The sequence below is a fragment of the Ranitomeya variabilis genome, chromosome 5, assembly GCF_051348905.1.
Source record: "Ranitomeya variabilis isolate aRanVar5 chromosome 5, aRanVar5.hap1, whole genome shotgun sequence".
In the NCBI taxonomy this organism is placed as follows: domain Eukaryota; kingdom Metazoa; phylum Chordata; class Amphibia; order Anura; family Dendrobatidae; genus Ranitomeya; species Ranitomeya variabilis.
The window spans coordinates 108,161,529-108,173,799 of NC_135236.1; the positions used below are offsets into that span (position 1 = coordinate 108,161,529).

At 42.9% G+C, this 12,271-nt stretch overlaps 1 protein-coding gene across 1 annotated transcript in view; it reads left to right on the forward strand.

The window, feature by feature from the left end:
* The window catches only part of LOC143775229 (tetraspanin-15-like), a 183,006-nt gene that overhangs the window by 90,493 nt on the left and 80,242 nt on the right, over positions 1–12,271 (forward strand). Inside the window, exon 4 of the mRNA XM_077263109.1 lies at positions 3,182–3,277. Coding sequence (XP_077119224.1) covers positions 3,182–3,277 — 96 coding nt within the window. The remainder of the gene's footprint in view (positions 1–3,181; positions 3,278–12,271) is intronic.

Consider the following 12,271-nt stretch of genomic DNA (forward strand, 5'->3'; position numbering starts at 1 on the left):
TCTATGTCGTCCTTTTTTGCTTTTTCACCAAGTGCTGTTCATATTTGTTTGGGGTATGTCAATAACTTTTTTGGTATTAGAGGGGTTTTTGGGGCTCTAGACAAATTTTTGTTCCCACTCTGTTACTGCATGTTGCCAAATCATGATAGTGTGCAATGGACACACTGTTACGATTCCCATACCGAGTGGATGGTCACATGACTTGGCAATCTGCAATAGAATACAGTGACTGCTGAAATTTGTCTAAAGCCCAAAAAATCCTGTTAATTTAAAAAAAAACACCACAGCTGTCAATAGCACACAAATTCTATAATCACTTTGGATTGGTTACACAGTAATAGAAAAAAATCAACAAAAAACTGATCATCTAAAATGACAAAGATCTGAGGCTGATTTCCAGGAGGATCGTCAGCGCTGTTGGTGGAAAGCTCTTTCCTTGTCCAACAAGGAGCGCCATTGTTCCCTAATGAATGCGACCCTAGACCTTAGCACATGCCCATCTTATATGGGACGATCTGATGATCATGATAACTGTGAATTTTATATTGGTATAAGCGAAACTATCAGCCGAAGAACAACTTTTTTGTCACCCTATTATCAACATTTTTATTCAGACAAATTAACTGGAGCGAGCATTCTTCTGAACACTGATCGCCAATTATCGGCCTGTGGAAATGGGTCTTTAGGGAGAAATTTATCAATGTGGCAATTATTTTATGAGATGCGCCTTTTAGTGAATTTAGCCAATCTCACTGCAAGAGGCTTCTGTTTAAAAATTGGCTTCTGAAACGGCTTGAATTACCCCTAAGTGAGTTTTGCCTTTCTGTTTGTCCTATAGTATGGACACTGGGATGACTCTGATACACTATTAGTTATTATACTTTGCTGATATAGCGCCATCGTATTCCGCAGCGTTTCACAGACCTTATCATCGCTGTCCCCATTGGGGCCTACAATTTACATTCCCTACCGTTATGTCTTTGGAATATGGGAAGAAACGAAAGAACCCAGATGAAACCCAGGCCAACTCGGGGAGAACATATAAATTCATTGCAGATGTTGACCTTGGTGGGATTTGAATTCAGAATCCCAGTGCTGCAAAGCAACAATGCTAACCACTGAGCCACCGTGCTGCGAGAGCTTCGGTGAAGACAACATAGATTTTACTGTAGAGTAGTGATGAGCGAGTATACTCGTTGTTCGGGTTTCCCAGAGCATGCTCGAGTGATCTCCGAGTATTTTGTAGTGCTCAGACATTTAGTTTTCCTCGCCTCAGATGCATGATTTACGGCTGCTAGCCAGGCTGAATACATGTGGGGGTTGCCAGTTTGTTAGGGAATCCCCTCATGTATTCAGCCTGTCTAGCAGCCACAAATCATGCAGCTGAGGCGAGGAAAACTAAATCTCCGAGCACTAACAAATACTCGGAGACCACCCAAGCAACGACTCGCTCATCACTACTGTAGAAGTGTTGTTATACATTCTCATTGCCACACTATTTGTTAGTACTATCTTAATGGGATGACCAAGAATGTTTGGAAGGTGTGATAATTGTTCAGAAAAAGACTGACTGGAGAAAAACATCCATCCAGAGAGGAACTCGTGGATATAATCAGCTCCTGATGAAAAGGATACAGGAGGATGTCAAGAATAGTTTTACATTTCACACTATGAATCGATCAAACTTTCCTGTTGAATGTTAACAGTACAGATGAGAAAATCGATTTGCAGGACTCTGAGCCATTAGCCAGGACAGTATTCTGCTGACTCTGGACAGGAGACCTGCGAATTTCCTCTTCCAGCATTCCTGGCTTTTCTTTTGATTACCTGGGCTGACATGTATGCATCACACCACAATGATGATGTCGAGGCATCCCGGCTAGTCAAAAGGAGTTGGGAATGCCAGGAGGTAAGCAGAGATTTGCAGGTCTCCCATCCGGCAATCACAACTTACTGACAACCTGGATGATGGACCAGGAGTTGTGCAAATCGATTCTTACATGTCTAGTCAACACTTCAGGCTGATGGGGGTGGAGTAATGGTTTGGATAATGATTTTTTTTTTCGGCACACCCTGCTCCCGCAGATACCTGGGGATAGACATTTGGTCAGTGGGGCTTACCTAAGTATGGCATTGTGAAGGGCCAAGTTCACAACTTCACGTCAGGTGTTTATCTTATAGCAGAAGAAATTTCTACAAGCTCAATGCCACAAGGTTTATATACGGTAGTTATTTATTGGTTCCAGGAACATGCAAAGCAGGTTTTATTAGGTTCCCTATGAAGGATCTCTAGGGACAAGTAGAGCGTCAGTCCCTCTAGTTTGCGGCAACTCTGAGAAGCTGGAAGAAAGGCAGACACTGCTTCTCCTGAAGTGTATGTGCTGGAGGAAAGAACCACAGTTTTTTCGGTGCTAAGGTTTTTGACTGCAACTTTGAGAAGCTGTCATGTCCACATGAGCCAGTATTTCTCCAGAACAAGTTCAACATCCAGTGAAATCTTTGTCATGATGAGTTTCTTCAGTCCTGATTGTACGGACTTGAAAGTTTAGTGTGCTACTGGGTGTCTCTAATAACGTGGCCATTCAGAGTTTTTCTCAATTTCAGGCCGTTTTTCCTTTATCACTTCGAAGCAAAATCTTTTCCATACCTCAGTATTTCTCAGGACTGGGTCTAAATCCATTTCTGGATTTCAGGATCATCTCGCACCATGAACGTTTTGCAGTCCTAAGCAGTGCAGACTCTATCCCTGGAGGACAGAGTAAAAATAGCTGCAAACTTATGAATAATATAAGCAGACGAATTCAGGATATGACATAATCTCAAGCCTGAGGGTGACTGACAGGTGGGGGGTTTGGGCTTCGTTGTATTTTGAGGAGAGGGGTTAAGATATCTATACATGGGAAGTATATGCCCACGAGAAGAGTGTGTCCACATGACATCGTCTGAATTATATATGTTCTGTATTAGCGGAAGGAATTATTAGATGCCGATGGAAGTCATTTTGTAATAATTTTATTTTAGAAGAAAAGGTTTTTGTGACTTAAAAGTGCCCATGTCATCATGAGCTTTGTGAACAGTTGCAACCAAGAATAGGGGCGTCATAGGTTAAAATTATTATTATTATCAACAACCTCCTAGTAATAAACCAGTAAATATTAATTAATTTATTTATATCTCACAGATGAAAAAATTTGCACATGCGAATATTCTAGCTGGACTGAAACATTATTATGATGACTTGGATTTTAAGAACATTATGGATTTCGTGCAAGAAAAGGTTTGTGGATTCTGCTCTGTATACTCAAGCTTATTTGTACATAGATTTGTATTATGTTCTATTGACATGGGAGATGTAGAGATGGTTCAGACTTGAAGGCCACATTTCATAAGTTTTAGAGGTGGAAAAAACAATTTATTTTTTTCTTTTTTAGGCACATAGGATTTTTAACATTCTAGATTCTAGATTCATTATCATTCTGTACATTGCAAATCCTCTTTCCTCTAGGAAGAAAAGAACGGTGTCCCCGGTGCCTCCTGTAGGTAGGCACTCTGTAAATCATTGTCCGTAGCTAGTCTGTATATCGGTGGTAATTAGATCTGTTTTTCAAATTGCAAAGTATAGTCGTACTGTTTGTTAGGGAAATCCAAAAATGTGACCTTTCAGTCCGATAACGTGACCTTTCTCAAACATCAGTATTCAAAAGAGAACGGTGTGTATGATCGAGAGGCGCCTCTCACCGCAGCCATTTTTGCATTTTGAGTAGCTTCTGCAATCAATAATAATCAGGACAACTTTACTTTACAAATTGCCAAAGAGTGACTAGATCCTTTACTGGCTATGATTGCTTTTTATGGACTTTGAGGTAACTTAATGTCCAACTCAGTAAAAACCCTTAAAAGATTGCAAGTGATATCAGCTAAGACAAATATATTCATAATCAGGTTTCAGTGCTCTTTAAAAGGAACCTGTCACCACTAGTGATGAGCGAATATACTCGTTACTCGAGATTTCCCGAGCACGCTCGGGTGTCCTCCGAGTATTTTTTAGTGCTCGGAGATTTAGTTTTCATCACCGCAGCTGAATGATTTACATCTGTTAGCCAGCATCATTACATGTGAGGGTTGCCTGATTGCTAGGAAATCCCCACATGTAATCAAGCTGGCTAACAGATGTAAATCATTCAGCTGAGGTGAGGAAAACTAAATCTCCGAGCACTAAAAAATACTCGGAGGTCACCCGAGCATGCTCGAGAAATCTCAAGTAACGAGTATATCCGCTCATCACTAGTCACCACTTTTCTATCCTACCAGCTAAAAATATAATTTTATTCAATGTCCGCTATGCATTCCCTAAATACTCATGTAAACCCCCCCCCCCCCCCCCCAACTCCCCATGTATCACCCATAAAAACCTTTTACAGCTCTGGCAAAAATTAAGAGACCACTGCAAAATTTTCAGTTTGTCTGATTTTTCTCTTTATAGGTATATTTTTGTGTACAATGTAAATTGTTCTTTTATTCTATAACCTTCTGACAACATGTCTCCGAATTTTCAAGCAATAAATTTTGTATTTATTTTCTGAAAATGAGAAATGGTCAAAATAACAAAAAATGCAGTGCTTACAGACCTCAAATAATGCAAAAAAAACCAAGTTCATAATCATTTAGAAACAACAATATTAATGTTTTAACTCAGGAAGAGTTCAGAAATCAATATTTTGTGGAATAACCATGATTTTTAGTCACAGCTTTCATGTGTCTTGGCATGCTTTCCACCAGTCTTTTACACTGCTTTTGGGTGACCTTATGCCACTCTTGGTACTCCTGGTACAAAAATGTAAGCAGTTCTTTGTTTGATGGCTTGTGACTATCCATCTTCCTCTTGATTACATTTCAAAGGGTTTCAGGTCTGGAGATTGGGCTGGCCATCACAGGGATTTGATGTGGTGGTCCTTCATCCACACCTTGATTGACCTAGCTGTGTGGCATGGCACATTGTCCTGCTCGAAAAACCAGTCCTCAGAGTTGGGAAACATTGCCTGAGCAGAAGGAATCAACTGTTTTTCCAGGATAACCTTGTATGCCCTTGTATGCGGCTTGATTCATACGTCCTTCACAAAGAACAACCTGCCCAATTCCAGCCTTGCTGAAGCATCCCCAGATCATCACCGATCCTCCACCAAATTTCACAGTGGGTGCAAGACACTGTGGCTTGTACATCTCTCCAGATCTCCGTCTAACCATTAGATGACCAGGTGTCTCAAACATTACTGTTAGCAACACAGTGTACCTTCATGGATTAAAATCCTGCAGGGCATGCAAGCTCCCCATGCTCATGCTAGCATATTTCCAGACTTGTTTGAAGTTCCCCAATGACCATGTGGATGATCCAGAGGAGGCATGGGAGAAGATCATGTGATCAGATGAGACCAAAATAGAACTTTTTGGTATCAACTCCACTCGATGTGTTTGGAGGAAGAAGGATGAGTACAACCTAAAGAACACCATCCCAGCCATGAAGCATAGTGGAGGAAATATCATACTTTGGGAGTGCTTTTCTACAGAGGGGACAGGATGACTGCACCATATTGAAGGGGGGATGGATGAGGTCATGTATCGTGAGGTTTTGGCCAACAACCTCCTTCCCTCATTATGAGTGTTGAAGATGGATCGTGGCTGGGCCTTCCAGCATGGCGATGACCCGAAACACACAGCCAGGGCTCCATAAGAAACATTTCAAGGTCCTGGAGTGGCCTAGCCAGTCTCTAGACCTGAACCCAATAGAAAATCTTTGGAGGGAGCTGAAAATCAATGTTGCCCAGTAACAGCCCCGAAACCTGAAAGATCTGGAGAAGATCTGTATGGAGGAGTGGGCAAAAATCCCTGCTGCAGTGTGTCTAAACTTGGTCAAGGACTGCAGGAAACATCTGACCTCTGTAATTGCAAACCAAGGTTTTTGTACCAAATATTACGGTATATACTCGAGTATAAGCTGAGAATTTCAGCCCATTTTTAGGCTGAAATTGCCCCTCTCGGCTTATACTCGAGTCATTGGCAGGGGAGGGGGAGCGGCAGCTGTCTAATCATACTCACCTGCTCCTGGCACGGCCCCTGCACGTCCCTGGTTCTCCGGACGCCAGCAGCTTCTTCCAGCGTTGAGCGGTCACATGGTACCGCTCATTACAGTAATGAATATGGACCCTACTCCACTCCCATAGGGGTGGAGCCGCATATTCATTACTGTAATCAGCGGTACCATGTGACCACTCAACACAGGAAGAAGCTGCCGGCGCCCGGAGAACCAGGGACGTGCAGGAACCGCGCCAGGAGCAGGTGAGTATAACGGGGGCATTGCGCGATATTCACCTGTCTGCGTTCCATCGCCGCTCCGTCTTCTGAGTCCTCTGCTTTGACGCTCAGGTCAGAGGGCGCGATGACGCGATTAGTATGCGCGCCGCCCTCTGCCTGAATGTCAGTGCAGAAGACGCAGCGGCGCCTGGTGGTGGAACGGGAAAAGGTGATAGCAAGTGACGGGGGCCTGAGCAACGAGAGGTGAGTATGTGATTTTTTTTTTTATTTTTTATCGCAGCACAGCATATGGTGCATCTTATGGGGCCATAATCAGCATTTGTGCAGCATTGTATGGGGCAAATGTCTATATGGAGCATCTTATGGGGCTATAATCGGCATTTGTGCAGCATTATATGGGGCAAATGTCTGTATGGAGCATCTTATGGGGCCATAATCGGCATTTGTGCAGCATTATATGGGGCAAATGTCTGTATGGAGCATCTTATGGGGCCATAATCGGCATTTGTGCAGCATTATATGGGGCAAACGTCTGTATGGAGCATCTTATGGGGCCATAATCAGCATTTGTGGAGCATTGTATGGGGCAAATGTCTACATGGAGCATCTTATGGGGCCATAATTGGCATTTGTGCAGCATTATATGGGGCAAATGTCTGTATGGAGCATCTTATGGGGCCATAATCGGCATTTGTGCAGCATTATATGGGGCAAATGTCTGTATGGAGCATCTTATGGGGCCATAATCGGCATTTGTGCAGCATTACAGTATATGGGGCAAATGTCTGTATGGAGCATCTTATGGCGCCATAATCAGCATTTGTGGAGCATTATACGGGCAAATGTCTCTATGGTGCATCTTATGGGGCCATAATCAGCATTTGTGCAGCATTATACGGGCAAATGTCTCTATGGAGCATTACATGCGGCAAATATCTCTATGGAGCATCTTATGGGGCCATAATCGGCATATATGCAGCATTGTATGGGGCAAATGTCTGTATGGAGCATCTTATGGGGTCATAATCAACATTTGTGCAGCATTATATGGGGCATATTTTAATATGGGGCCCATCATGAACTGTATGGAGCATTATATGGGGCTCCTGATTCAATATGGATATTCAAAAACACTTAACCTACTGATGTCTCAATTAATTTTACTTTTATTGGTATCTATTTTTATTTTTGACATTTACCGGTCGCTGCTGCATTTTCCACCCTAGGCTTATACTCGAGTCATTAAGTTTTCCCAGTTTTTTGTGTCAAAATTAGGGGTCTCGGCTTATACTCGGGTCAGCTTATATTCGAGTATATACGGGCAAGTTCTGTTTTTCTATTGTATCAAATACTTATTTCATGCAATACAACGCAAATCAATTATGTAAAAATCATTCAATGTGATTTTCTGGATTTTTTTCTGACTGTCACAGTTGAAGTGTACCTACTATAAAAATTATAGACTTCTCAATTATTTGTAGGTAGGAAAACTTACAAAATTGGTAGTGTATGAAATACTTCTTTTCCCCCGCTGCATGTGGATAGGGGATAAATGTTGCTCATGGGGCAAACCCTTTAAATAAAATACTAATAAAATAAAAATCAAGAACTCACTTCTTACTCAGAAGATCCATATATAGATCCTTGATTTATTTTAGTTTTGACGTCATAAAATAAAATAATAGAAATCCAGAATATTAATTTAGTAAATTCCCCACAAACCGTTTTCCCTTCCAAGATCTGCACTCTTTATAATTTAGCCTGTACACCTTTAACGATCAGCTTAAGTAAAATCTATAGTCTATGCGCAGCAGCCCGAACCGTTAATTTACAGCAAAAGCCATCGGTAAATAGTGATTTCCTGATAATGCATTCCTGGCATGAAGCCGTATCCAACACATCCATTCTACGTGTCACAAGGTTGCGGCTCCTTAATTAATATTGCTTGTTATGGCATTTCATGCTATTTATTCTAATGCAAGGCTGGGTCTATCAATCTGGATATACGGGGGCACAGCTTTCAATATGTGACGTTGTATAATAAGAGCAAGATACATGTTGTGGTTATATATAGCATGTAACATTTAGGCAGGATTGTAGAATTCTATATGTTTGTACGGCCAGGTAGCGCAACCTGGCGAACTCAATGAAATCCCAAATAAATGACGTGTCTCGCAATAAAAGCTGCAAAGTGATTTGTAATGTCAGTGGAAGCGAAGGTAGGAAGACAGAAACGTACTAATCACATCCTCAGCGCGCCTGTGCATTCTCACACATAAATCACTGCTCAGAATTAATTTATCATCTGATCAAGTGACTCTCTCAAGATGTTCTCCATATATTACTCGTCTATGTAAGCATCGGGAGATTCTGTGTTCCTTCCCTGAAGGAAGAAGAAAATATGGGAAGAATTAATATCAGATAACTAGAGATGGTGCAAACCGCATCCGCAGCTATTCTTCTGATTAGCCGGAGTGGCGCGACACTACTTGTGCCGTACACCGCAACAGTGATGGCAGGCCGACTAATCAAAAGAGGAGCTGCGGATGTCTGGACTTAAGAAGCCGCTCTCAGGGCTCCTGTCCAGCTGATATAGACAAAGACACTACTGTTACTAAGGGGTTATTAGTAAAGATGGTGCAAATTAATTCACAAGACCATGTAGAGTGGCCAGATCCGTAATCTGTGGCCACTGGACAGGAGCCCTGAGAACCATCTCTTTCCTCTCGGCATGCTCAGATCTTCTTTTGATTATCCGGCCTTGCACGACGTCACATTTGCCCCACACCGCAACAATGACATCACACTAGACCGGCTAATAGAGGAGATGCGGATGCCAGGAGGTAAGAGATGGTCCTCAGGCCACAGATTACTAACGTGGCTGCTATATGATCCTGTCCTTCAATTTGCACCATCTTTACTAATAACCCTTTGGTAACTGGGGTCATTGAAAAGTTAAATATTAAGGCTTTTCCTCATTGGGTAATCCCTACTAACTAGAAGAGTTCCTTGACAAAAAGATGATCGCAAAGTGTCCTCCAGTGGAGACCTTCAGCGATCAGATGTTATCACTAAAGAAACTTAGCAGTGCCCCCAATGGGAAAAATAAGAACTACACGGAGCCCATACTAATCAAAGTGTGGTCCATAGAATAGGTCCTCCAGAAAGGATGTTCTATCTAATGGCTGTCCACCGTGACCAAGAGGTGAAGATCCGGTAAAGGAGACCTCATATATTACGGTAATTCATGTTCCCTAACTGGGTATATGAAAATAGCTTTTCTGTATTGCTGCAATCAACTCGTGGGGATTTGAAAATGGATAGGAAATTTCTCCATCAAAAAACCATTTTAGAAAATTGCATAAATTGCAAGAAGTGACAAAACTGTAATATTGAAATTGTCTGTATTCTATCAGTAACCTACTGGGCTACTTAGAAATAGGTTTGCACAGTGGTCAATTGGAATAAAAGAGTAGGCAAACAACACAGCCTTTATCTGCGTCTGCCCCGCGTGGTGCCATTATCTGATCTCTTCTGCAGCCAAAGAAAGCTAGGACAAAAATCGTCTTTTATATGGGAACTTACATTTGTGTTGTTTCCTCACTTTATATATTTATGGTATATCCTTATGGGTCAGCAGCCTATCAAGACCTTGAATCTCCGAGCCAAGATGGCTGCCACGGAACCTACTGATTATACATTCATAACATATCCTGTATACACTGCACATGTCTAAAGTGCCTATTTCATAATTTTAAATGTGGCTTTAAAGTTTGTTGATTATTTATTTTTATTACTAGGCTTTAAAATGATTGCTCTTAGTGAATATGGCTTATTATGGAAAAATGAAAAAATAAATGTCTACAGAATCAAATTTCTTTCCAATTGCTAAGTAAATGGAGGCATAGATGGATTATACTTATCACGGGACTTCATTAAAACCTGCAGTCATGACGCATGATTTAGTGGATTGTAGTGTTGTTTTTATCTGGATCTTTATAGACAATCACGGAAGATTAAAGGGAATCAGTCAGCGGGTTTTTGCTATGTAATCTGAGGACCTCATGAGGTAGGGGTTAAAACGCTGAATTCAGCGATGTGTCACTTATCAGGATGGTGTAATTACAATAAGGATTTTATCACTAGGACATTATCATGTCCCTGACTAGCTGCCTTGTGCCAAGTCATCCGACCACACCCCCTTCTCTGATAAGCAGCTCACTTTCAATACACAGCGTACATAGAGAGCTGTGGTGTAGGTGGGGTTAGCTTTCTCAGCTCTGCTGCATTCTACATCTAAGAACTCTGATTGTATGACAACTGCTGCACCCAATAAAATAAAATAAAAGTGATACATTGTTGGAACAGGGTCTTTTTTTCTTTTTTGAAGGCACATAAATGCAGCAATGTAGCCCCCATAAAGCTTCCCAACCAATGAAGAAGATAAAGCTTGAGTAGGAATGTGAAGACTTGCCAAGAAATGTGTCAATAAAATTGGTTGTTTACCCACTAGACTGGAACAAAGAGTCCAGGGAATCTCACATTTTCACCTTTTTGTCCATTTAAACGAAGCTTGGACTTTTCTGCAATGAATTACCAATTTGAAGTTCCCAGAATAGTCTTAATGCTATGTATTCCATAACATGGATCCAGCAGAAAGTGGATGAAAGTGGAGCGCCCGCTAGGGCTGTGGGGTACTCGGGCCGGGTTCGACGCTTCTTCGGGGGAATGTCATGACAGCAGTGACCCAGTCCGTGGCCCTGGGCGTCCAATAAAATGGAAATAAAGGGGAATTCGTTTGTGATGCCACCCGTGGAGTTCTGCAGTAAGGAAAAATTGCCAAAGCTGCAGTTCAGGTCCACTGGGGCAGTTGGTGACACAGCAGAGATGTTACAGCTCTCTACGGGTAGACCTAGGCCCCAGGGCAGTTAGTGTTAGTTAATGATGATGAATGTTGAAGTGCAAGGCAGATGGCGCAGTAATAATTCTGAGGACACAGCAGGGTTTAGTTTTTACGCTTTACTCACAGTTCTTAGGTACAGTCGGGTGCTGAGTCCTCCGGGTCTGTGGTCAAGCCAGATCTCAGGTACATTGGAGTGCACTTTCCCTAGACTTCCTTTCTTATGTGCCTTCCCTGTCCCTCTCTCTGCGCTGGCTTCGCCCTCCTGCCCTGCTCCTAACACACAGTGTCCAAGCCAGCAGCCACGGATCCTGTCGGGCGACGTCCTCCTGGTCCCCTTGACCCTATGTGGCTGCCTTTTCAGCGATTGTGGGTGGATTTGGCTGTGGCACATACAGATACCACAGCCTCTGGTTTGCTAGCTGAGTCTTACAGCTCTCCACTAGTTTGGGGGCCGGTCCCCCACTGCGACCTGGTCCTTCCACCCAGCTATGGTCGGCGTGGATTCAGGCGCCACGGTGGATTCCTCACTTCCCTGGCCCCTAGGATCCTTCTCTGAGGAGCTCCTTCCTTCATGTCTGCTCTCCTCAGCTCCTCCCCTCCCACTCCTAACTACTATCCCTCCAACTATCACACTCCACCCACACCCTCTACCTAACGCCCCTCCAGCCTGAGATGGGGCCCTGCCTCAATAGGGTCAGCCCAGACCCCCTGGCCTTGAGTGGTGTGGTGTTAGATGCTAGTATGTGTGTCTTGGGTAGTGCCCCCTCCTTACCCGAGAGTGGAGTACCACACCTCTGGCTGAGGTGCAGTACCTCTGTGGCGACTGGACCCTCAGGAGCGCCAGAAAAGCAACCAGAAAAATAAACCAAGTGGCAGTAAATGTATGGCGCTGAAGACAGGAGAATTAACATTGTGCCAGTGGTGAGGTAGAAATAGAACCAGAAGATAAAATCAGAAACTGATGTCTGGAGAATAGTTTCCGCAGGAAGGCAGGCACTTGGGACTGGCCATTAACCCCTTTCTGCCAGCTGACGGAATAGTACGTCAGCTGGCAAATCC